This window comes from Lepisma saccharinum, chromosome 23 (genome assembly GCF_977018435.1).
Source record: "Lepisma saccharinum chromosome 23, izLepSacc3.1, whole genome shotgun sequence".
NCBI classification, from domain to species: domain Eukaryota; kingdom Metazoa; phylum Arthropoda; class Insecta; order Zygentoma; family Lepismatidae; genus Lepisma; species Lepisma saccharinum.
The window spans coordinates 26450420-26476957 of NC_139251.1; the positions used below are offsets into that span (position 1 = coordinate 26450420).

General features: G+C 37.2%; 1 protein-coding gene across 2 annotated transcripts in view; it reads left to right on the forward strand.

Annotated features, from left to right (window-relative positions):
- Positions 1-26538, forward strand: part of Dhc1 (dynein axonemal heavy chain 1) — a 344548-nt gene that overhangs the window by 255386 nt on the left and 62624 nt on the right. For both annotated transcript variants that reach the window (XM_083144626.1, XM_083144627.1), the window contains exons 53-62: positions 389-558; positions 2405-2631; positions 4941-5163; positions 5767-5965; positions 7008-7153; positions 8102-8317; positions 10080-10345; positions 18123-18291; positions 20796-20951; positions 21611-21766. In XM_083144626.1, coding sequence (XP_083000752.1) covers positions 389-558; positions 2405-2631; positions 4941-5163; positions 5767-5965; positions 7008-7153; positions 8102-8317; positions 10080-10345; positions 18123-18291; positions 20796-20951; positions 21611-21766 — 1928 coding nt within the window. The remainder of the gene's footprint in view (positions 1-388; positions 559-2404; positions 2632-4940; positions 5164-5766; positions 5966-7007; positions 7154-8101; positions 8318-10079; positions 10346-18122; positions 18292-20795; positions 20952-21610; positions 21767-26538) is intronic.

Sequence of the window (26538 nt, forward strand, 5' to 3'; positions counted from 1 at the left end):
TTTCACACACATACACTAATTATGAGCCAATGAAGTTTGAACCTTTCCAAATTACACACACAGCTAGTGGCGGCAATTGGGATCCAAAAAAGGGGGGAACAAATACAGTATATTTCCCTTTGAGGATAAGGTTTAGCATAGTGCGGGGGCAAATATGGCAAAAAGTGGGAGCAACTGCCCCCCCCCCCTAATCGCCGCCACTGCACACAGCCATAAACTGTAGATAATGTTATTTCATCATGGACGATTATGAAATTTGTTACATATCTACACATTAATGTTTTCAAACATTTCTTATGTACGTACTTATATGTGATAGGTATGGCTAAATAAACAGATACAGTTTTATTTGTTCATCCAGAGACTTAAAAATATTTTTTCTCTTCAGGTGTGATCTCAAATCTGTTCACAAAGGACGAGCAGCAAGAGGTGATATCTGAGTTGACACCAATCATGAGGAGGGAGCAGCCCAAGAAAAATCCCACCCATGAAACAGTGATGGAATTCTTTCTGCAACGGACATGTCAGAATCTGCATGTAGTACTCTGCTTTTCCCCAGTAAGTTTGTAATGTTTGTTTCAGGAAAGTATATTTTCACACTTATAAGTATAAATAAATGAATTTTGTAAATATTACTTGCAAAAAAAAATGCCTATTGGTTACAGTAACCCACTGCTGCTATTATGATAAACAAAGGTAGAATAACATCAGTGAAAAATCAAGCAAAGCCAGGCTTGATAGCTTGTTAATGAAATGTACACCAGAGACCAAGCTGTGAATTCTGATCCAGCCTGCATTTTTTGCTGAAATTTCTACACAGTTTGGCAAAGCTTGTATTGAGTCTACTTGATGTTCAGACAGGCTAATCAGGACTGGACCTACAGTTTGAAGTGAGATGTGAATTACTTTGCAGTGTGCCTTCACCTGGAATCTAACCTGAGACCCCTTGATTACAAGGTGACAGAATTACCACCATTGGAGACAGTGGCATACCCAAGTGGTGGTTGGTCAGGTCATAACCTTCACCCCTCCCCCCTTGGCCCAATATTACTAAGAAAAAAGAACATCAAAGGCGAGAAAAGATAGCAAATTGAGATCTGATCACTACAAAAATTATACGTAACACCTCCCTTTGAAAAATCCTGGGTACATCACTGATTGGAGAGGGCATTCCCAAAAGGCTGTTTATTTTGGGCCTAGTCTATTGATTACCACTGTAGCAACTGAGGATTATCTGTGTGTTTGTGCACATGTGTGCATACTGGGCCAATCCATGACAAAGTGATCCTACCACTCAAAAAGTAAAATTAGTCCTAATACTATTTAAACAGCATTAAGCTTTAGTTTAGTGCGGGACACTAAATAGTTACTAATTTGATATTTACATGTCCTTGAATGGCTTTAAGAATTCAGATTAACAAAGAGAAGTGAAAAATGTGATGAAGGTTGTCTTTTTACATTAACAATTGAGTGTATAAGCAATGCTCAATAAATTTGTAATTTTCACAAATAAATTTGGTTATTATTAAAATTTATGAGTTGAGGAGGTTCTTTTCCCCTTTGATATTGTTCAGTTAAAGTAATAGGTGAGTAACATGGTATTAAATGGAGTTAATTAATGAGGTATTCACATAGGTCACACCTGGAACTTTCTTTAAAAATTAGTAACAGTAAAAATAAAAATGTTTTCACTGACATGCGATGAGAGGTTGCAATCTACATTTTGCCCCAAAAAATATGATGGATAAAAAAATTGTAAAAATACAGTTTTTTCAAGTTTTGTGGTGGTAGGTGAAGCTTTTACCATCACAACCAGACTCTCGTTATTCTTGAATTGCCCAAAAGCAATGTTGTTCACAGACCTCACTCTTCAGTACAGTAACAATGTTACCATTCTGAAACTATAATGATGATATGGATGAGCTCAATGTCTTTGTTCACAAAATCTTTGGATTTGAAGTGTGTGATTGTCACACCCGTACTAATGGATTGACCCTACTATATACATGGGAGTCGACAGAATTTTTTTCCAAGGAGGGGCAAGCAAGGTATTTTTTTCAGGGGGGACAAATGAGGGATAGTAATCAGTTTGAAGTTATCATGTTCCTGCAATGCCCTTCTAATAATTAACGTAAATAACTGTGATTAAAATTAAATTTTATGTATGTTAAATATATAATTTTAGGTTGACATTTATTTCCAGCGGTTACATGATGCACCCTTGTACCCTTCCAGACATCCTTGACTTATGGCAAATTTAGACCCAAAATAAACAACCTCTCATGTATGCTGGCAGTGAGGTGCAGGTAACACTAAATTAATATATATATTATTATAAGAGGTGAATTTCAACCATGTTTGTGTTATGAATTTGTATTTGTACCTTTTATTTTTGTCATTTCAGGTAGGTGAGAAGTTCAGAAGCAGAGCACTTCGATTCCCTGCTCTAGTCTCTGGCTGCACAATTGATTGGTTCCAGCCTTGGCCACGGGATGCGCTAGTGTCAGTTGCAGAGCACTTTCTGGCCGATTTTGAGATTGCTTGTACTAAAAAAGTTAAGAAACAACTGGTATCTGCTCTTGGTTATATTCAAGATGTCGTGGCTGGAACATCTGTGGAATATTTTCAGCGGTAATCATGCTATGTAATTTCATAGTTAGCAGTGCATGAAATATGAGATTACAGTGGGTGTTATGAAAATGTATATGCAGTTTCTTCCATCTATTTTATTGCTGTGATATTACACTGTACCAGCATCTATTCTCAAATGTTCTAAAAATATATATAAGGGCCTCCGGATGGTGCAGTGGTATCGTCGTCACCTTGTAATCCAGGGGTGCCAGGTTCGATACCCGGTGGAAGCACATAGTGGTTTGGATCCCACTTTAAAACTATAGGTCCAGTCCTGATTAGCCTTACTGTGCATAAAGTGGACTCAAATCAATCTAAAAATATAGATATATATACAAGTACAACACTTGTATACATAACTCCCCCCACCTTCCAACTGTCCACACATCCAAAAAACAAAATGGTCTAGGATTTCAAGGTGTAAAATTACATAATAAGTTGCCAGGGGATTTCAAGAATCAAAATCCATCTAAATTTAAAACCACATTGAAAGAGCTTGCTAATGAAACATTTGTTTTGTGGCACAGAAGATTATGTAATTAAATAATTATTCATGTCACATTTTCCATTAATGGACATTTACTTTAAAACACTTTTTTAGTATTATATTACATATTACATATGTAACTTTCCTTAAGTATTCTTTTCACATTTTCTTCCATTATTGTTTTACTATTTTAATAGATATGAGTAAGTGTTAATTCATTTGTATTAAGACATTAATGTAGGTCTTCTAACTACCACGCAACAGTACTATTGAGCACCAAACACCTTGACACGATACCGTAGCACAAGACTAAACAGGACCCGATCATCTTTTGCCCCACAGACAACTGACAAGCGCATACCAACAGTGTTGCCACTACAAGAAAAATGGTCCTTTTAATTGACTTATCCGTTACCATGGTGCAATTTGTACTTTTATGATCGTGAATGAAAATCAGTCAATCAAATCTGCCTATTTCTCAAGGGTTGGGCAAACATTCTCAGCCTAATAATCAGTGCTTGAAGTGAGGGGGGTAATGCAGGGGAGTGGTATCCTCTCGCTAGCAAAATCTTCACAAAGCTTCCACCCCAGCTAACCGCAAGACTCGACCAAACTTTGCCTCCCCTAACATTTTCCACTTAAGGTGCTGCTAATAGTGCCCATAGAACATAAACTCATGCCACATACCAAAATATTTTTGTAAGAGCATAATTAATAATCTCTGAAACATACCGATTGATTTGCTTTGTTTTACTTCACTTTTTGTGCCACTTTTGGCTAATTTGCTAAGATGGGGATGAGTGATGATATGATGAAATCGATGAATGGACTCGCAAACATCCTTGCCCAGGCCGGGATTTGGACCCAGGACCCCTGGTGTTGTAGCACGATGTGCTAACCACTCCTGAAACATACTGATTAATATAAAGTTTATTTGTGTTTTATAACCTCTTAACATAAACTCTTATTTTTACAATTTTTGAAAACTCATGGATCCATTTAGTACTTAGATTCAGTGGTAATATAAAAACATGAATTTCTGATCTGCTTCATGTCTTTTACATTGTTTCTTCATCTAATTATTTTCAATATTCTTGTAACATACTAATTAACTGAACTATATTTCTGTTATTTACTATAATAATAATAAGCCTTTTCTCTTCTAAAGCCCAAGCAATCAAGGAATCAACTTTAAATTCTCTTTTTTCTTTTTTTTGTCAAAAGACAGGGAGGGTCGCATGAAGCCTTAACTGACCGGTTGAGTCCAGCTGAGGAAAAATTATTGTGGTATTCTGCATTGCCAACTTTATGCCTGACAGCAAAAGTTTTCAGATGGCAAAGACACCACGCAACAAGGCCAAGATGTGGTTAAGCCTAACGGTTACCACAGGGTAGCAAATGAATAGGTCTTTGATTTTCTCTCTCTCTCTCTCTCTCTCTCTCTCTCTCTCTCTCTCTCTCTCTCTCTCTCTCTCTCTCTCTCTCTCTCTCTCCCCTTTCCCTCCCCCTCCCTCCCTGAAGTGCAAGCAAAGGGTTCATGTTGACAGCAGAAGGCATCATTTATGACTGAGCAAAAATCAGGCATGTGGCAACACTGCTTTTTGCACTTCAAAACTCCTACATCTGGAGATGAAAAATCTGGATAGGTTCTTTGATCATGTGGGCCTTAATTAAAAGTACTAATGTCAATTTCCAGGAAGGTCAAAGAACCAGTGTGACACCCCTCTCAATGCCCATGACTGCAATATTTTGTGAAAATGTTTATGAAGATTCAAAGAAGTACATTATTCTGAAAGTATGTTTCTATTAACGTCCTTTGCAGATTCCGCCGAGCAACTCATGTAACGCCTAAGTCATACTTGAACTTCATTGGGAGCTACAAGAACATCTACCAACAGAAACAGCAGGAATTAGGGGAAGGTGCTGAAAGGATGGACACCGGATTGGCTAAGTTGGACGAGGCTTCTGAATCAGTGGAAATACTCAAGCAAGAACTGGCTGTCATGGAGAAAGAATTAGCACAGGCATCCGAAAGAGCAGAACGGGTACGGAAAACTAATTGATAAGCGATTTCATAATATTTGTACTTAAATGTATAAGATGAATGATAGTTAAATGGATAGTGCTCTTACCTTTCGTGCAAGTGATCCTTGGTTTTGATCTTCAATGGCTTGATTTCTGTCATTTAGTGTTGCTTTTCTGCCACTTTTAGCTAATCATAATGATGAAGATGAATGATGATATGATGGGATTGATGAATGGATACTCACAAAGAATATTCAGGATGGGTTTCGAACCTGAAATTCCTTGTGCTGTAGCATGCTGTGCTAACCACTCTGCACTATCTGAATCAGTAAGAAAAACTCATATTGTTATGTAATAACACAGGTATAAAGCAGTATTTTTTATTTCGACATAAACAAAATTATATAAATTCAATAAACCTTATTGCTTGCATACACGCACATAATCTGAAAACATTCATTTTTTAAATTTGGGTCAAGAATTTCTCATGTTTTAATTTATAAATTGTAATGCAATTCCTTACAATTATTATTTCTTGCCACTTTATAGGTATGAAAAATTTGTTTGTATTGCCAACTTTTATGTAGTAACTGCCATTTTTATTATTATTCATGTAAACTAAGGTTTTGCAAGAAGTGACGGAAAGAGCTAGCCAGGCAGAGAAAGTGAAAGACCAGGTTCAGAAGGTGAAGGAGAAGGCTGAAGTGCTTGTGGAGTGCATCGCGGAGGAGAAGGCCAAAGCAGAGGTAAAGCTGGAAGCAGCTAAACCAGCCCTCGAGGAAGCGGAGGCAGCCCTTAATACCATCAAACCTGCTCACATAGGTGAGGACATTGGAGGTCACAATGATGGGTGCCTTCAGCCACATGCAAGTTGATGGATTGATACAGTATAGTTGCGATGGAATACAAGGGAAAGAAAGTCAAGGGAAAACCTTCAAAGACTCAACTTTTAAAAAACATTGTTTGGGGTGAACTCGGAGATTTGTATAATTTTATGCAATAATATATGTTGTAAGCAGGTTGATAATTTGCTCTAAAATGCCTTTTATTTGCCCTTTGGCCAGAAAATGTAGGCTTTTATGTTAAAAAACAGGCCATTTCTGAATTTTATAGTGTCTGTTTTCGCCTATTTTGAAGATTTTTGAGTGCCTAATCCAGGAAAATGAAAAATCTGTTATTATTCATCAACTTTAGTGCGTATTTTGTATTTTCAGTCCTTTTTCCTGCCTATTTTGAGAATTTTTAGTGCCTATCAATCATCGTCCTTTTTATAAGCCCTTATCCTCCCTTAATTTTCTAATAACGACATGACCATAGATGGTTGGTTGGTTGATTTGGTGTTTTAAGTCTAATTTATGCACAATAAGGCTAATTGGGACTGGACCTACAGTTTAAAGTGGGATCCGACCCACTATGAGCCTCCAGCCGGTATCAAACCCGGGACCGATCGTAGATAGTGAAAATAATATATGGCACTGAAAAGTATCATATTAAAGATGTAGCAAATCATTATGAACTATATTGATGACATTGGCAGTAATTAAGTTGTGAGAATTTGTTAAGTGTATAATGATGAAACATTTTGTTTTCTTAAGCCCGGAGACTTTCTATCTAAAATTAAATATACAAACGGTCAAATTATTGGGCAGGCTCAAGCCCAACAGGCCCGTAATTCTGTAAATCATTAGTGTTAAAGCCTCACTAGTGGGAATCTTTAAACTTTATTTTAATTCAAAGTGTCACAGGCTCTAAAACTGAAACCCTTATGATGATATAGTATGTTGAATGCAAATTAAGATGTATTACTCCTACAGTTTATTCTCCAAATATGTTACATATTTATGTGGTTCATCCTGACTTGCAGCTACCGTGAGGAAATTAGGAAGACCTCCTCATCTAATTATGCGCATCATGGATTGTGTGCTCATTCTCTTCCAAAGAAAGCTCCATCCTATAATTGCTGACACATCTGCACCATGTCCGAAACCATCTTGGGCTGAGTCGTTAAAGGTGAGTAATCTATTCATGATGGATGCGGTAAACACAGTTTTAATATTTTGTACGTGAAATTTCATATTTCTGCATTGCAAATTAGATAGCTTTTTCTCAATTAGTTTCGAAGGCTCACTACCTTCATTCACTGAGGCTACAGCACCTGGGACAGAGATGGTAGTGTGTCACTTATTTTTCTCCCGAGTGGTCGTAGTTCCATTTTCTTCCATCTGGCGGTGCTGGTCTGCGTTTCTTGGCTTATGTCGTTTGCTGTGCTGTGCTCTGTAGGTAATCTAATTTTCACATAGTGAGAGATACCATTGATTAAGTTATACTCAATATCAGTGTTTGAAAGCAAGTTTTTACTTGTAATGCAGTTTGAAGAATTGTATTTGTAACTAGCTACTTTTAAAAGTAAGTAGATCAAACTGTAACAGTTACTTTTGTAATAGAAGTAACATTATCAACAGTAACTTTTACAGTTACTTTATGGCACTAAAATTGTTAACTTCAATATTTGTAACGTGATGGAGAAACTAAATTTGGCAACTCTGTTCCCACTATGTGTCTTCTCTGTATGCTAAGGTGGTAGTCTTTTTCATGGAATCTCGCCTAAGGCATGCTGACTTTAGAATATCCATGCTTTATTGCAATTCATCATTTTTAATTGTACTTGGAGACTTCAGTGTTTTGGGTAGATTGCTGCTGTAATGTGGTGGTCAATTTTAGTTACTTTTCAAGTACAAGTAACTGTAACTGAGTTACTTTTTAAAATGAGCAACTGAAACTAACTCTGTTACTTTTAAAGAGAGACTTTCTGAACACCGCTCATTACATTGTTATAGCTAAACTATAAACTTATCTGAGCTAGAAGTTAGAGATTTGGTTCATTATAGAAATATAGGATTTATCAATTAGTAATATTTTGTCAGGATGTTTTGTATAAACAATGTTGATTCTTTCTAGATGATGGCAAGCACAACTTTCCTTCTGCAACTGCAGAATTACCCCAAGGACATTATAAATGATGAAATGATCGAGCTGCTCACACCATACTTTGAGATGGAGGATTACAACATGGACATGGCTAAGAGAGTGTGTGGGGACGTAGCTGGGCTACTCTCCTGGACGAAAGCTATGGCTTTCTTCTTCAGTGTCAACAAAGAGGTGCTTCCATTGAAGGTAAGTCGTGCACTTTCATCAACTCCGTCTTGCAATTTCTATTCCCTGACCCTGGTATATTTGGTAATGAGGTGACATCACTGCAGTTTTCATTTTTGCTCTTTTCCACTTCTTTCCAAAAATACTCTTTCCAACTCAGTGGCATGTTGGGGGTGTGTGGGGGGTCATACCCCCTACCCATTTGTCCAGTATTCCTAAAAAAATGCAGGAAAAAATGGCAAAATGATGACTGACTACTAAACAAAATACATGTAACACCATCCCCCTTTCAAAAATTTTAGTGCATGCCACTGTTACAACTTGTCTATGGTAGTCCCTATATCTCTTTTGTTTCATCTGTATTTTATTGGTAGGCCTGTTTTCCATTATTCTCATACATTCGTACCTCATTCTGTCTTGTGGTTTTTCAGCTGCTACCATTTTCTGATGTCTTTCTGTGTATACTTAACGAAGCCAAAGGCATACAAAAAAGTATCTTATTTGGCTGCAGCCCCGATCCCCCTTTCTCACGTCCTTAATGCTTCAGCCAAAAATTGAGAAAAATGTAGGTTACAGAAGAATATAGTCATCTTAAAAAATATGGAATTAACAATTTTTTTGCCATATTGAAAGAGTGTCTCAACAGGTCACATGGGCGTAACTTGAGGCCTAACTTTTTTTTGGGGGGAGGGGGTAACATCGAACTTAGGGATTTACTTTTGGGGTGCAAAGTCAAAAAGTTTTCTATCCAATAAGAATAGCAAAAGTAATAAAAAGGCTCCCCTGTGCTTTGCACCACAGCATGAAGGTGTATAGGGGTGTGGAGTTAGGGTCCAACACTTTCTTGATCACAGCCGAAGGTGGGAGTGGTGTGATCAGCACCATGCCCCTGGCCACCTTTAGCCCCCAGAGTTTCCTCCAGGTACCCACTTTATACGATGCTGGGTGAGCGCTGGAGCCTCTTGAACAGGTGGGAAATTTCCTGGGTTCCTCGCATGGTAGTCAGACGCCCTAATGACTGAGCTACTGTGGCTTCTCAATAAGAATAGCTCCTAATACTATTTTGCTGAATAGGTGTTATATTTGCAAGATCATAAAAATTACTAATTATGTTCCTTCTTAAGTCTCAGGAGATTAACAAGAGTACCACTAACTTGTAAATTTTAATAAACTTGAAAGAAAATTTTGGAGGGGGGCAAGTGCCCTTTGACTGAAGTGTGTACTCAAAATGCAATACAAAAGTAAGTAAAACCTCAGAGATCATAATGGAGGTTTTATAAATCAATGGCAACCCTGCTGGAAATTCCTCTGTTTATAGTAGAAAAATCTACTGTTATCAATTGTACCCTACACTGTTATCGAAAATCTACTGAAACCCAATGGTTATCTGCTGAACACTTTTAGTAGCTCTAATGTACAGCTACGGTACATGTACAGTAGTGAGACTACAAGTGCAAATATTATCTTTAATATTATATTTAATATGTTATGTAGTGTGTTTGGCTTAACACGGTGGCTGTAAACATAAGTTTCCATCCCTCCTGATTAACAATGTCAATTTATGTCTGTATGAAAATATGAACACAGTAGAGGTTTCAAAACACCTATTGATCTGAAAACATAGACAAAATTTTCAGCATGGAGAGGCTTATCTAATACTGAACACTTAGGTTCGATCCGTGATTGAGCCTCAATTGTGATGTAGCCTTACAAAAAGTCATAATATTAAGTTAGTCAAGTTCAAATCAATGGAAGCTATGATACATGTTGATTTTTTTTGTAGGCTAACTTGGCACTGCAAGAGGCGCGTCTGAAGCAGGCAATGGCGGATCTTGCTCAAGCGGAAAGGGAGCTGGAGGAGAGGGAGAATGCTTTGCAGGAGGTGAAGGAGCAGTACGATGCAGCAGTGGGGGAGAAGCAGAGACTCACCGATGCAGCAAATGTTTGCTTACGAAAAATGACCGCAGCCACGGCACTTATAAATGGACTTGGAGGAGAAAAGATTCGCTGGACTCAGCAGAGCAAAGACTTTAAGGAACAACTTGGAAGGTAAACTTTAATATCAAGCTCATTTATATTAGATTTAAGATAGTAGAGTACTGCAAAGATCACTTTCGCTTACTTGTACTTCTTAGTCTCCCATGTGTGTGCTACGCTCAATCATATACATTTGAACATAATTTTTAATGTGGCAATAATCCAGTGGCGTATGCTGGTTCTAACGAGTGGGTAATCTCCGACCCTTGATCCTCAAACTCCAAAAGTTTCCGTGTAATTTATGTCAGGATCCATATTGGATTTAGGAATATTGTGTCGGAATGTTTGTCTTATTGCTACGACCACAATCAATTAATTCTCGTTATTGCAGTTTAATATATGTGTAGAATTTTAAATAATAAAACAAGACAGTATTATAAAGCTATAAAGAAACAACCTGTGAAATATAAAATGAAAGACGTGCACTAGTGAAATAAAAACCCGCAATATTAATTTAAGTGCAAAATTCAACTTACTCCAGGACCCGATTACTTGTGCTGTACCACATCCAAAGCACGCTGTTTGTCCAGTTGCACGTCAATACATGTCTGTGCGAAAGATTGCAGCTTAACGAAGAAAGTTATGTGACTTTTGGATTTTTCATGTTTGGCACAAGCTTTGCAAAGATTACAGTATCCGCCACGCGTCCATACATTATTTTCAGCCCCGAAAAGTAAGCACGGCCAACAAAAAAGCAAAGCTTATTAACACTTATACTTCCTGTCAACCATGGTGTTTTGTCATAATTTGCTTGCGAAAATGCCTCACATATTCCCGATTTTTGTCTTTTTGTGTAGAAATAAGTTCAAGCGATGACACTGGACTACCTGTATTAACAATTTGCAACTTCTCCTGAAAAGATCTTGTTCCAAAAGGTTTCACCAGCAAATCTTGTATCACATCCATTACCCTTTAACACAGCACTATCACGACAAACACTAACACCTAAATAAATAATAAACACGAAGCCAACGACTACACGCATTCAGTTTCACGCGCCAAACTTCTTTTGTTGTGTTCCTGGCTCAGAATGAAATTCCCTATGAATGATAAAAAAAAAATCCCTTTCAGAGCTCAAAATGACAGGTTTTAAAGTTCGAATCATTGCAGGCCAGAACCAGAATTTTATTTCGAGATGGGGATCATCCCTTATTAGCAGCCGCCACATAAAGTTGAAACAGTGGGGTTAGAAGTCCCGAAGATGAATCTCAGATTATTACAACGTATTATGCAAGGTGTTTAATCCTGCTAATGAAGTAAAATTAATTACCACTATACACTTTTTAAATTAGATATTTGTAGGATTTCGGGGAGGGGGTTTCAGCCCCCCGCGTCCTCCACCTGACAACGGCCTGATGTGTTTTTTTCATTTTAGGTTTAATTCGTTCATCTTCATCACTATTAATCTAAAGAGGCGGAATATAGCAACTTAAATTAACTAATATATATATATATATATATATATATATATATATAATTTATTTTTGATATCTTTCCCTTTAAAAAATATTCAGTTCCGTGAAAGAAGTATTCTCGCTGCTTTTGAGGGTCCCGGTGGGGGCACAAGTGGTTCGGATCCCACTTTAAACTGTAGGTCCAGTCCCAATTAGCCTTACTGTGCATAAAGTAAACTTAAAACAACAGATCAACCAATCGCTGCTTTTGAAAATTAGAGAGGAGAAACAATCACTATTTTTGTAAATATAAGGATGAGGGGAGTCAGCATATAGGTGCTTTAATTGCTTAAGCTTTGAATTTGAATTTTGTTTGCTTCATCCTCAATATTTAACCTTTTTCTTTTGATAAATTTATGTTCAAGTAACAGAAATCAGCAAGACAGAAGCAAATGTAAAGTGAAAATTAGCGTAGCATTGGTTTGCCCATGTTATTCAATTTTCCTGTTCTTTGCACTCTACCGGGTATGTTTTCCCTAGTTCAGCGGAGGGAACGGAACAGGCTCTGAAGGTTGAGAGTGCGACCGGTGGACTCTCACAAGAAGGAGGTTACCCTGGGCACGGAATCACCGTGCCTGAGAAGCAGCGTTTCCTCCCCCTCTTTCCTCTCTCCTCCTTCCTTGCCAAGGGTTGTAAGAGAAGCGGGAGGAATGACGTCAGGGTGAAATTCCCTGAAGTCATTCCACCGGCTGGAGAAAGGTTCCCGAACATTCAGCGGCAAACGGTTGGAAGCATTCGCGCACTGGAAGCAAAGAATGTATGCATCGAAATTGGTTTGGAACAATATTGCGAAGAAATGTGTATATATATTTTTTTTAAAAAAAAAAAAAATACAGCCGGGTCATCTGCGGTTACCTAGATGACCCAGAGTATACGCTGCTGCAATAATCATAGAAACATATATGGGCAATTTCATTGTGATGGGTGAGCCATTCAGACAAATTTACATTCATTTTAAAATTATTTTCTCAGCACCTTCAGATGTGTAACTTGATCAATTCATGTAATTTCATTTTCTTGATGCAGAATATTTCTCTCCCATCTCAATCCTCAGCTACAGAAAATACATTTTTTGTACTTGTGACAGGTGCGGCACTTCTGAGACTTGACTTCATAACCTTCCTCAGTCTTTCAGAAAACTCTGTGAAATGTATGAGTTTACTGAAAGAATTTCATTATATTTTCATAAAGCAAACTTTACTCGACATTTAGATGCTTTTAGTTTCTAAAAATATTACTACATACTATTTTTATAAACATTTTTTGCCTGTGACTGGTGTGACAAATTTTGTGATGGGTGTGACATCATGCACATGTAGGAGTATGGAACAATGTAAAGGCTATTAAAATTATAATAAATAGATTCTTCAAACTAAGTTTTGTATCAGAAATGAAGTAGGATACTTCAGACCTTAAGAAATATAAACAATAAATGAGACAATTAGAACGCAATTTGAATTATTTTAGTTTTCTTATGGTATAATACTTTATCATTGAAACTATATTAAGTGGAAACACCACACATAAAATCGAATTTCTACTATAAAAATTAATAGGTTTGAAGTAATATGTTATTTAAAAGCCATGAAACTAATGTTTGTATTAATAATTCCAAATTCTGCATAGTTTCTTTCATTAATTTCATGTATGATCAGTGATATTTTCAATAAAGATGAATTAACCTTGTTTGTCCACTTTTACATTGAATGGCTCATATGTAAAATATCCAGTGTGGTAGTTTCAGCCCACAATCATGTTTCATTTTCATATATCACTGTATTGGTATAATAGACTAAACTACATTTTAAAATGAAGATGATGATGATGTTCGCTTAAGTTTCAATTTCACTTTATCTATCACTTCACAATCCATATTTAAGGACCAACTACCACAGACAAATTACAGCTATATACCGTGTGTCCATTTCGATCTGCAGCCGAGAGATCGGGAGAAGCGTGGCGGGCGGCGCTGACGGAGATGCCGACATTTGCGGCCTGTAATGCCCGCTTATTTTTATAGACATATGCAGACATTTATATAAATATTGCAAAACGATCACTAACCTGTGTTATAACACGCAAAAGTTCTTCTGTAATTCATCCAAGTTCTGCTCTTATATACACAAATAAATACGCTATAGAAACGATGTTAAGAGCCACAGATAATAAAGCATTTTAATCATAGTTTTGACCAGTAACGTCCTGTTTAAGTTTATATCCTTGAAAGAGTTTTGTGGCGATGGGAATCGTTTGGAGGTTTCGAATGTGCAACACTGTATCAGGATTACACTGCAGACGAAACCGATAAAAGTGAATGGTTTTCGTGAGCTTCCTTGCAATCCGAAATATCCGAGCTCGAGTTTTTTGTTCCTTCGCGACTAGATGAAGACAGAGTTGTAAATATAGTGGCGAGCAATGTAAACCAAGAGCGTGTTAATTTCGTACTGTGCGCAAGAGTGTTATTCTTGGTTACTTGCAGTTACTTGTTTGTGTTATTGTAGTGTGTATGTGTGACGTGTCAGTGAGACGATTGGAATGCCAGCCGCAAGATTCACGTTAGAACAAAGATTTTTTTATGCATGACACGTACCTACGTGAAAACAAACTCGTGTCGAGACGTGTGTAGGTAATTTGTACAGAAATTCCCAGGCGTTTCAACTCCACACAGAGATACGGTTAGACATCTTGTCCTTAAATTACGAGAAACTGTATCGTTAAATTTTAAAACACCTAAGCAAAAACGACGGATTCTAACCGAAGCAAAACTCGATGATATTGGTGCAGCGTTAGAACGTTCTCCAAACAAACCTCTACGCCGTGTTTCACAAGAGGTGGGCGTGTCAAAATCATCGGCACATACAGTCACTAAGCTACTAAAATTAAAACCATACTCTTATAACACAGGTTAGTGCTCGTTTTGCAATATTTATATAAATGTCTGCATATGTCCATAAAAATAAGCGGGCATTTCAGGCCGCAAATGTCGGCATCTCCGTCAGTGCCGCCCGCCACGCTTCTCCCGATCTCTCGGCTGCAGATCGAAATGGATGCACGGTACATGTACTACTTGGTTCGAGCATATTCTGCTCATTTCGCCTGTTGAGCATTATTTGCTCAAGTGAAAAAGCTCTCCATTCTGTGCACTATCTAGCATCCTCTGTGTGAACTCCCCCTCACTGCAGCACTCTAGTAGATAAGGTAGGTAGATATAGCTCATTTTTTTGTTTATTTGGTTTATTGTACTTTGCTTTTCTGCCACTTTTGGCAAATTGTGAGGTTGAGTAATGATGAAATTTGTGTAGGAACACTCATAAAGAACACCCAGAATTTGAACCTTAAATCCTGCATTGTAGTGCACCATGCTAACCACTCCACCAGGAAGGTCGGCATAAGGTTCATCGTGTTCATTGTATCATATTCATGAACAGTGGCAGCTCGTGGTGATCCAAAGTGGAGGGGCGATAGCTCACAAATTTGCTCTATTGATTTGCTTTATTTTACTTCGCCTTTTGTGTCACATTTGGCTAATTTGCGAAGATGGGGATGAGTGATATGATTAAATTGATGAATGGACACTCGCAAAATCCATGCCCAGGCCGGGATTTGAACACGGGATCCCTGGCATCGCAGGGCGATGTGCTAACCACCCCGCCACGGGGGCCGGCACAAATTGCTCTACTAGTAATGCGAGTTTAAATGATGAATTTCGTATAACAGCCAACGTGATAAGAAATTGATACGTTCGTGTTTACCGAATATCATGTTTTACACGTTTTAAATTAATAATTATTTAACAGTAATGCGAAGAAGATGGAAGAAGAAATATAATTTTAACAGATTTAGTCGTTTAACAGAGGGGAAAATTCAGAAGAAGGGATATTAATTTTTACACAACTTGATAAGCACAGTGACGAATATTTACGTGCATTAATCGTGAAAATTTCTAGTAAAAAGTTACACAGAAAATGTCTCCTGTCCAACATAAGTAATTGATATGTGAAATAGGGCACCAAAATAAATATCTCACTGGAAAGGTGATATCTGCGTTACCAGAAGCTCTAAAGTAAAAACTTCAAACTTACCAGAAATCTTCAGACATGCTTGTAACTGAAATTTATCCTTCTGTCCTTGAACGCGAAATTTGCGAGTGAACTCACGACCTCCCTTCTTTGACACTTGTCTAGATTCAAATTCGGACTAGATTTTTTGTTTATTTTTTCATCCAGACTTCCAGACTTCTGGTAGAAAAACTTCGCAGCAACAATTTCTCCACACTGTTCATCGCGACAAATGCACAACTACTGAAAAAGCTTCACTTCACTTTTCCATGGAAAACGAAGAGTCGTTTTATTGTTTCGGGGTTCCCAGACAATTTTGCCAAATTTTAAGAAATTTGTAGTTTACAGGTTCCTGTAGCAACTCTTGGTGACTTTAGATGACGAGTTTTTAATTTATTTAACATCCGCCTTGAAAAGAAATTGGAGAACTTTGTGAGATTATCAGGAATTTTTTCAAACGTGCTAATCAAAACATGTATTTAAATCTACATGATGTACTCCACATCATTGTAATCCAAATGTACTTTTCACTAAATTCAGAAAAAATACAACGCATATAGCTACACGATAGTTTTGCATGTAACAAGAATCTATAGCCGACTTCCGTGGCTAGCATACCGCATTACAAAGCCAGGGCTACTGGGTTCAAATCCCGGCATGGGTATGTGTGTTCTTTGTGAGTGCCCCTCCATCAATTTCATTATACCATCACTCATCCTCATCGTCGTGATTACCGAAAAGTAGCAAAAAGCGACGATAAATAACAAACATCATGCAAGAGTCCGTACTTTTTCAGTTAGCAACATTTTCTTTCCTCGTTCGAAATTGCGTTATTTATTGCTCTATTCTTGTCATAAATGAATAAGATTATGGAATACAGAATAATTTTTTTCAATGGTTGGTAATTTTCTTTCTTACGTTAACTTCATTGCTTCTGGCAACTCTTCATTGTTTACCGTTCTCCGGAGAGAGGGCCAGTTTCGCCTAGGGGGTGGGTTTCGGACGACAAACCCTCCGTACTCCCAGCCACAGATCCCGCGCGTGTTATTCCCACAGTTCCCTCGCCTCTTTCCCCTCGCGGCCGCGCCTGAGAATGCTCTACGTCTCGTAAAGTGGGAGGACGGCGCCCCGCCAGATTTCTCTCGAAGTTCCGTATTCCCCCGCACGGTGGCGCGCAAACTTCACAATTGTCGCGGAAGAATGAATACAGAACCGACTAACCAACGATCTATAAGCAATGGAATATTTGCAATTTAAACAATGTAAAAGCTAACATATAAATGTTAATGTAATGTTTGTTCACTTGCGGTTGCACACGGCAGTGCGGCGTCCGTATCGTCCTTATGACCGGCCACCCCTGTTCATGAAGGTGCATAGAGGAGTGTGGAGCTGGTGGCTCACACATTCGCGACTACAAGAGAAATAATGTTTCTAACTTGAACTAACTTTTCAGCCGTTAAAAAATTCCATTTTTAAAGTGAAAAAGTACAGATAACCTCTGCACATTGACTGATTGACTGGCAATCCACTGTATGCACAGAAAGGCTAGTTGGGACTGGACCTACAGTTTAAAGTAGGATCCAAACCACTATGTACCTCCACTGGGTATCAAACCTGGTGTGCCTTGATTACATGACAATGATGTTACCACTATGCCATTGGGGAGGCCTCCCTGTATATTGCAACATGTTGGGAGGGCATATGAGAGAATGTAGAGTCTCTGACATTTGTGAAGGTGATGTGAACAGTACTAGGCTCCATCCCCATTTACCTCCCAGGTAGCTATATGTGAGAGACTGGGTGAACCCCAGAGCTGCTCCATTCATGGACATTGATAGAAAAATTCCAACTCATCCTAGGAATCAAGCTTAGTAGTCGGAATCCTACCGATTAGAACAACATGGCTCTTTAATGTCAAATATTAAAGAAATATATATTTTTATTATATAAATAAATAAAAGTATAAGGTAAAAGTCAATTACTTACACCAACGTGAATCTCCGTCGATATATGCTATGTTTCGGGGGTCAACTGCCCCCTTCTTCTCTTCAGGCACTATCTAGGCATCAATCACCACCAAGCTGCGTCAAGTTTATCAATCAAGGAAAGTAAGTAATTGACTTTTACCTTATATTTTTATTTATTTATATAATAAAAATACATATTTTTTTTAATATTTGTCATCAGTGAGTAATTCGCACAAAACAAATATATGAATATTTAATGTCATTTTACAAAAGTTAAATTTATCACATGTAATGTAATTTTTCTTCGAAGGCTCGTTGGGGATGTTCTTCTGGCTACTGCTTTCTTATCATATTGTGGGCCATACAACCAGGAATTTCGTGGGGGATTATGTAAGAGTTGGATGGATATTCTGAAAACAAGAAAAATTCCATACACTATTGAATTAAATATTACCAACATGTTGGTGGAAAGTTCAACGGTAAGTTCTTTAAAATATCTTATAATCATAAAATAATCAGGGTCATTCATAAACGTGTAATTTTTCATTATTTTCTCTTAATTTTTATTAGCATTATTATTATTGTTATAATTATTATATGCTGCATTCTAATTCATATTGTAATTTCTTGTTACCACAAAATAAGATCATTATTGGTGTTACAGGTAACATCTTCAGTGTTTGTATTATTGTTACTTTTTATTAATCCTGTAAATTTTTACTCTTATATCAATTTTATTTCACTTTATTAACAATTGTCCAGACTGTTGTTGTTGAAGTTACTGTTATTATATCCAGAGTCTTTGTTTAATTTTGAGCTTTTTATTATTTAAGATTTTAGAGCTAATACATGTCAGTAGGATCAAGGTAGATTATCAGCAATGATGATGATATATATTTTGCACCTTTATTTTGAAAATTTGTTTTCCTCTCTGGAAAAGACTTGGATCATATCTTGCAATTAATAATAGATAGTTTAATGTGTAGAGTCAAATGCCTAGGTCTCAAAATACCATTTGCATCATCGTATATGTGAAACTAATTGAGAAAAGAATATGCTTATGTCTTTTAGAAGTTTTGAGAAACAGAAAAATAATAGCTGTGTTATCTGTGAAACAGTGTAGTGATGTAACACTTTTGTGTACTTTGGAACCTTCGTTTCACCATTTGAGTATAATTTTTTAAAACAATAAAATCAGTTAGCAATTAATGATCTTGAATCATGAAAACTTTGAATATGGCTGACCCAATACCACTTTGAACTGATATATCTTATTGATTACCACTGATACTATACTCCATGAGGCCTTAGAAAGATCGCTTCGTGGGCTTGCAGCAGATGACAATATGGGGGGTGTCTGTGAGAACAAATCAGGCCACGAATGAGCGAACCCGGTTGCCACAGCTAGCTTGCTTCACCCTTCTGGAAGAGTGACCTCTGCCTCTTGCTACCTCGGCCTGTTTGTTCGGCTGAGGAGCAGACGACACGAGAGTATTGGCAATAGTGTGTGAGCAACGTCTGCTGTTAGCCCACGAAACGCTCTTTCTAAGGCCTACTGCACTATAATACCAATACTTGAAAACTGTAACAATGCAAAGAAGTTCAGAATACATATAAATTTTAAGATATAAGTTTTCCATTGTAACTATATCATAACAATCTACAAGTTTTGCTTTAAAATATTCATAATCCATGTTCATAAAATATTCTTAATTTCTCCTCACAAAATTGTTGTAAAAATAATGAAATATTTGCAAAAGTCACATGATGTAGACTCCATGTAAGTTGTCACGTGACATTTTTTGCAGACCTCATGAGCAGGGAACGGATTTATATGATGTAAAAATGTGCTAAATATGTAAATACATATTTAGTTATTTTCATCAAAATATGGAGTTAAATATGGACTTAATTTTTTTTAAATTTACCTTTTTAATAATATATGATTGCACTTCTCTTGACATTGTAACTATTACCGTCACTGTCTTGAAGAGGAATCCAGAAGCAAATCCCGTACATGTGTCACAAAATAGTTGCTTCTGGCACTGCTGTCAGGCACACAACTAGTAGCGAGGATGGGGTTAGCATTTGGGTGCTCGACTTGGGAGGCACTCTCTTGCCAAAATTACATTTGTAATAACCAGAAGTCAATGCTTGACCCGTCATTCTTGGCAACAATTGTAAATACACAGGAATTTCAAATGTCATACAATAGCAAAAGCAAACAGTTGGGAGGTACAAAATTTAAAAAATAAAAATGTTTGAATGACAGAAAACTTGTAATTTGACGCAATTGGAGGGTATAAAAAAAGGCCGTAACCTTTCATTTCTTTAACATTTCTTCTGACTTTGTCAGTTATTTGCAAGAAATTCATCTAACTATTTCGGTCACACTGGAACTGTAGTTGTTGCGTGAATATGGAGTATATGTTGAGAAATGTTCTAAAATATGGAAATAATATGTAAAAATAACCAAAATATGTAAAATATGAGCCAAAATCTAATATATGTAGAAATATGGAAATTATAGACTGTATTTTTCGAGTCTACATGCCATGATGCACAAAGATAATACAAAATATAACAGGTTTCAGCTTCATGCATAAATATGTATTTACATATAAATCTGCTCCGTGCTCATGTGATACCAGACTCCAGAAAAATATCAACTGGTATTGGTAACTACATTTCAACCATCATACCAACCTACTATTGAATTACCTTTTGGTATTAATAATCTTAGAAATGACCACCATGGCAGAGAGGTGTGCCATGAAGCCATATGTCCCAGATTCGTACCCCAGTTAAAACATCATTCATTTCATCATTCATCCTCATTGTCGTGATTGACTGAAGAAGTTGAAAAGCCACATAAAACAACTTAACCAGAAAGATACCCATGATCCTAACGACATGCATAAACATTACCTTTAAGAACATTAAAAAAATTCTGTGCAAACATTGATATAATTTTACACTTCAGGTCTCCGAATGGACACTACAAGGTCTACCAAATGATGAGTTGTCAGTCCAAAATGCCTTGATAGTAACCAAGTCTAGTTCTTATCCGCTCCTAATAGATCCACAAAACCAAGGGAAAATGTGGATTAAGAACAAGGAACTAAGTAATGAACTGCAGGTAATGATAACAAAACTGATTGTGATTATTATTATTTTCATTATAAAGAATAGAGTGTAGATATAGAATGATTCGATTTGCATGCTGTATGTTATTTTATAGTTATTGAAATTGGGTTTAGGTTTGAAATTATTAATAATTTTATGATCAGTTGTGTTAATAATATTTTTATATACAGTATATTTTTGTGGCCGCGGTGGCTCAGTCAGTAACGTGTCTGACTACCATGCTAAAGGTCCCGGGTTCGATCCCCGGCCGGTTCAAATCCGGGAACTTTTCTAACGTTGGAAGGGGCCCCGGCACCCACCCATCATCAAATGACATGGGTACCTGGGGGGAAACCCTGGGGGTAAAGGTAGTCAGGGGTGTGATGCTGATCACATCACCCCCACTCACGACCGGATCAAGAAAGTTACCCCCACACCCCCTATACGCCTTCATGGCGTGGTGCTAAGCACAGGGGAGCACTTTACTTTTTTACAATATATTTTTATCTGGTAACAAATTTTATATATATGCAAATTTGTGTGATTGTATCCCATGTTTTCCTATAACTACTGTGATTTCACTATTATATTTGTTATTGCTGCTGTCATAGTTATTGTAATAATAGAAATTGCAAAGGTTTAAATGACTAATTTTAGCATCTGTTTTTTCAGATAACGTCCTTAAACCACAAGTATTTCCGCACACATTTAGAAGACAGCCTGTCCTTAGGTCGACCTTTACTTATTGAAGATGTTGGGGAAGAACTGGATCCTGTTATTGACAATGTTCTGGAGAAGAATTTCATCAAGTCAGGAAGCATAGAAAAGGTATGTGTCAACTAGGGCATGTAAGATAAGCATGGAGTGTAGGGGGTGTCCTTCTTGAAGGGCACTCAGTTGACCCCTCTTGTAGATAGATCATCTCAGAAACTATATTCTTGTAGATAAATGAAGCTCCAAAGCTTGGACCCTGTATAATCCTTGGTGGGGTTGTGTATTGTCATCACTTCTTCAGTCAGCCTCCATGGTGAAGTGGTTAGCACAGCATGCTATGATGCATCCTCATCTTCATGTTAGCCAAGCGATCAGCCAAACGTGGCAGAAACGCAAAGTAATATATACCTAATCAATCAATTATCTCTTCTTCATCTGCATACTGAGTGCCCCATTGAAGCTTCAGGTTTTATCAATAGGCTGTTCAACTTTTTTTTTCTCTCAAGAAGACTTACTTAGGTGAGCAGACCATGTGTCACAAATGGGAAAGGATAGAAGAGTTTACACAATTCTTGGGAAAACTGATGGTAAGAGACCTGTAGGAAGGCCAAGATAAATATGGAGGGATAACGTTGAAATGGACCTAAAGGAAATCGCTAAGGATGGAGAAGATTGGATTGATCTTGCCCAGGAGAGGGGCAGATGGAAAGATAGTGTTGCTGCAGCCATAAACCTTGGGTTTATGAAGGCTAGAGAGTTAGTTAGATTCATATTTTCATTATATTTACATTTTTTTTGACACGTTTGACTAGGGCCTCCCTGATGGTGCAGTGGTAGCGTCGTCGCCTTGTAGTCAAGGGATTCCCGGTTCGATACCCAGTGGAGGTACATAGTGGTTCGGATTTCACTATAAATGGTAGGTCCAGTCCCGATTAGCCTTACTGTGCATAAAGTGGACTCAAAACACCAAATCAACCAAGCCACATTTGACTACTCCTGACAATGTAGCAGACGCAGATCCACAGGGAGGGCAGTAGGGGTGATCACCCCTCCCAACTGGCAGGTATTTGGATATGTTATTACCAGAGCTGGGAATTTTAGGTGCAAAAATTTGCCAATAAAGGTGCAAAGAAAGGTGTCAACTTTTGTACAAAAAAGGTGCTAAAATAGGTGCTAATTTTCAGATGTAAAATTTATTGTGAGCAGTGCATACATATATGATTCAACTTGTCTGGATAAACACATATAGTATTCTCTGGTTTTAAATCGTTTAATATAACTAAGCAAAGAAAATTTTCTGATACATTAGAAAGCGACATAAAGTAAAACATGCTTCTTCTTACTTGCTTAGAATTAGTCATCTAGAAAACTGTTAAAATAGATTACATTCAAAATTTCTATGTTCTTCTGAGTGAGGCTACATCTGCGGTCACTAAGCAGATACTTGTAAGTTGAAAAAGAACGTTCAACGTCAACAGACACAAGTGATGCGTATTTTGTTTTCAACTGATAATCCACATCCTTGTTGGTTGCGACTTCTTGAACATCAGGGTTTTTGGCTAAACTTTGTTCTAACTTCTCTTTCCCGACCCCTTGCAGCTCTTGTTGCACATCCATCAACACAGCCCACTGTGCTTCCTTTTCAGGACACTGCTCCTCCAGTTTTGATATTGCAGTAGTGAGGAAAGAGAAGCCATGTAGAGTTCATCTTGCAATTCCTGTTTAAGTGCAAGTTTCTTGGCTTTTTCTACAGCTGAGGAATCAATCACTAGGCAAAGCATCTAAAAATTTCGATATTGTATGGAAATGATTGCACACTGCATATTTTAACTATGTACCCCATCTAGTGAGGATGGGATAGGGTGGTAGTGTTAGTTTTGTAATTTCTACATACTTCTGTATTCTAGAAGGAGCCTTTTTCAGTATGTATATTCACCTTTAAGAGCTTCACAAACTCGATGCAAAGCATGAACAATGCAGGTCACATGTTTTAAGTTAGGATACATATTCTTCAGATTGGAAAATGCAGCTAACATGTAAGATGCTTGGTCTGTAAGAACTAACCACACACTATCATATTTTACGCCCTCCGGCCACAATACAAAACATGCATCATTGAAACTTGCATTATCTGTTTTGCTGAAAGGTTTTAAAAGCATGGGTTTCACTTGATGTCCATTGAAAGATGCTACTAAAATGTTCAAAACGTAATTGTTTTGCCTATCTGTGGTTTCATCTAGTATAAAATAGACTGGATGGTCAGCTACTACTTGCCTGATCTGAGAGATTTTAGCTTCATAACGAGGTTGCCTTAAGGTGCTCTCATCTGGAACTGACTTCCCAGTATATTTTTGCAAATATGATTTCATGACAGGATTGTTAAGCTTCGAGAAGAGGAATTCCACACGCTATAAATGTCCTTGCTGTCTCACTGAAAAATTCATTTGTAGTTCTGGAACTCGAAGATGCAAGTGCCTCACCAATGAATTGCTGTCGCTTCCCACCTTTACCATCTCGTAGTTCTTTATTCCTGACGTGCTTCCCACTTTGTAGATGGTGCACAACCCGAGTGTGTTGGTGTTTGTCATCAACAGCAATAGAAATATCACACACGTCACACCTCAGAACAGATCCATCACTCTGAATGCCTTCACCGCTAAACTGTTTAACAATGTACTGCAGTTTCCCAACATTTACTTTATGTTTTGGCATGGTGAACAAGCAAATCCGATGCATCGATCAGTCGATCACAGACTGCAGGTACCTTGCTCGCTGAGACGGGAGAAGGATACGAAAACAAAACAGCTCTCCTACAACAATTCGTAAACAATACAGCATAGGACAACTTCTAGCAATTGTAACGCGTCATTGTTGGCACTGTTTAAAGTCCGCACACTTACTACATTATCGTCCAAGAACTGAAGAAAGCCGATTGTTGTGCGGTAAACAAGAATCGCGTGCCAAGAAGCCGTGCCTCGAATGTGGGTGGGGTTAAACAGTGCGCGAGTTGTATTAAAAAATGATAAAGATGCAAAAAGGGTGAAAAGGTGCAAAAGGTTCTGAGATTGTGAAAAAGGTGGAAAAGGTTCTGAGATTGTGAAAAAGGTGCAAAAAGGTGCAACCGAAACACCATGAGTAGAGTTCAATACGTGCTTATTTTGGAGATGAGTAACTTTTTTACACATTTTCACACAAACAAATTTAAGGTGCAGCACCTAAAATTCCTAGCTCTAGTTATTACACCTAATGTTTTTGAAGGCTTCAATGTTCTTTTATCACCACGTTTAATTCAAGAATATTTTCCAAAGCTTGATTTAAATCAACTTTATCCTCAGATAGGTCAATCGCAACTGGACCTAGAGTTTAAATTTGCATCCGAACAATGGTGCAATGTGCCTTAAAATGGAATCCCTTGAGAGAATAGCTCTCTATTGCCCATCCAAACAAGTTCAAAAAATAAATATTTATGCTCTAGAAAAATACCCTTGTTCAATGAATTAGTATAGACTTAATCTAGTTTTTACAATCAGTTTTTCTCTTTTCACACAATGACCATCTATTCCAGCCCTGGACACTGCAAAGTAGATGAGTGTTGATTGGATGAAACTGATGAAGGGGCATGCACAAAGAACACTCGTGCCTAGCTGGGACTCGAACAATGGAACTTAATGCACTTGGCTTCAAATATGGCTGTAAATTGTTCTTGATAAGGATTTCATCTCCATTATATTTGTTTTGAAGAAAATATTTCTGTTAATTAATCCACTTAACTTGGGCAAAAGAAACTGTCTTGCGCCATGTGTTGAAAATATATTATTTTAAACTGTATATTTATAACAGCATCTTAATTATTTTATAAAAGGTAAAATTTCACAAACTTTTTGTTTGCTTCATTAGACCTAATCGAGTAGAAATAAATACATTTGTACAGGGTGGTCACAAAGTGGGCGTACCCCCTTTTTTTCCCAATACTACAGGGGTAGTTGTTGTTATAGCGATGTGATCATGTACCTGATAGTTCACTTGTCCAGGACATTGGAATGGAGACCATCATGATCGTCGCACAGCTGAATTCTGCGTCATGCCCTGGCAGATGTTTTGCTGAGATATTCTGGTGTCACGTCCTATCAGCATCTGAGAGTTCATTAATGTGACAATGATGGTACAGGTGCTTGCACTTTATATCAAGTTTCATGTGTTTCATCATGGTCAAATGATTGCAAATCCACAACAATTACATGGGCATTGGGAAGGGGGCTTGAACGGGTCAGTGAACCTCTCCTGGAAATTGACATCATTCATTTAAAGATACAAAATAGCCGAAAGTTTGTTACTCTTATTGTTAAGAACAGAAATAAAGTTCATTTAGTTAGTATTCAAACAGAAAAATCAAAGTAAAAATGCATTGGATTGAAAACATTGAGTGAAAAATACTGCAACAAGGTTATATTCTACCATTTCATCCATAGAACAAATAGTTCCACAGTTTTCAAAATTATAATAATTACAGTTGTAGGTGAGAGGTCACAACAAACATAATGAAAAAGAATCCCCCTAATAATTAAAGCCTTTTCTTGAACGAGACGTTCCCATGAATAAAGAAATTCTAATTCTAATTCTAATTCTAAAAGTTAATATTAAAATGCATTTCAGTTACTAACTGCATAAAATGCAAAAGAAATAATAGAAAATAGTTGTGCTGGTATTCACTTGTTTGTGGATCGAGTCTCCCCATTTATATAATAATAATAATAATAATAATAATAGTTATTAATATTATTAGTATCATTTTGAATAAAATTTATTTTTGTTAGTTTATAATATTTATTATTGTATAATAGTATTTATAACAGTGATGATAATACTTATTATCTTTCTACTATTCA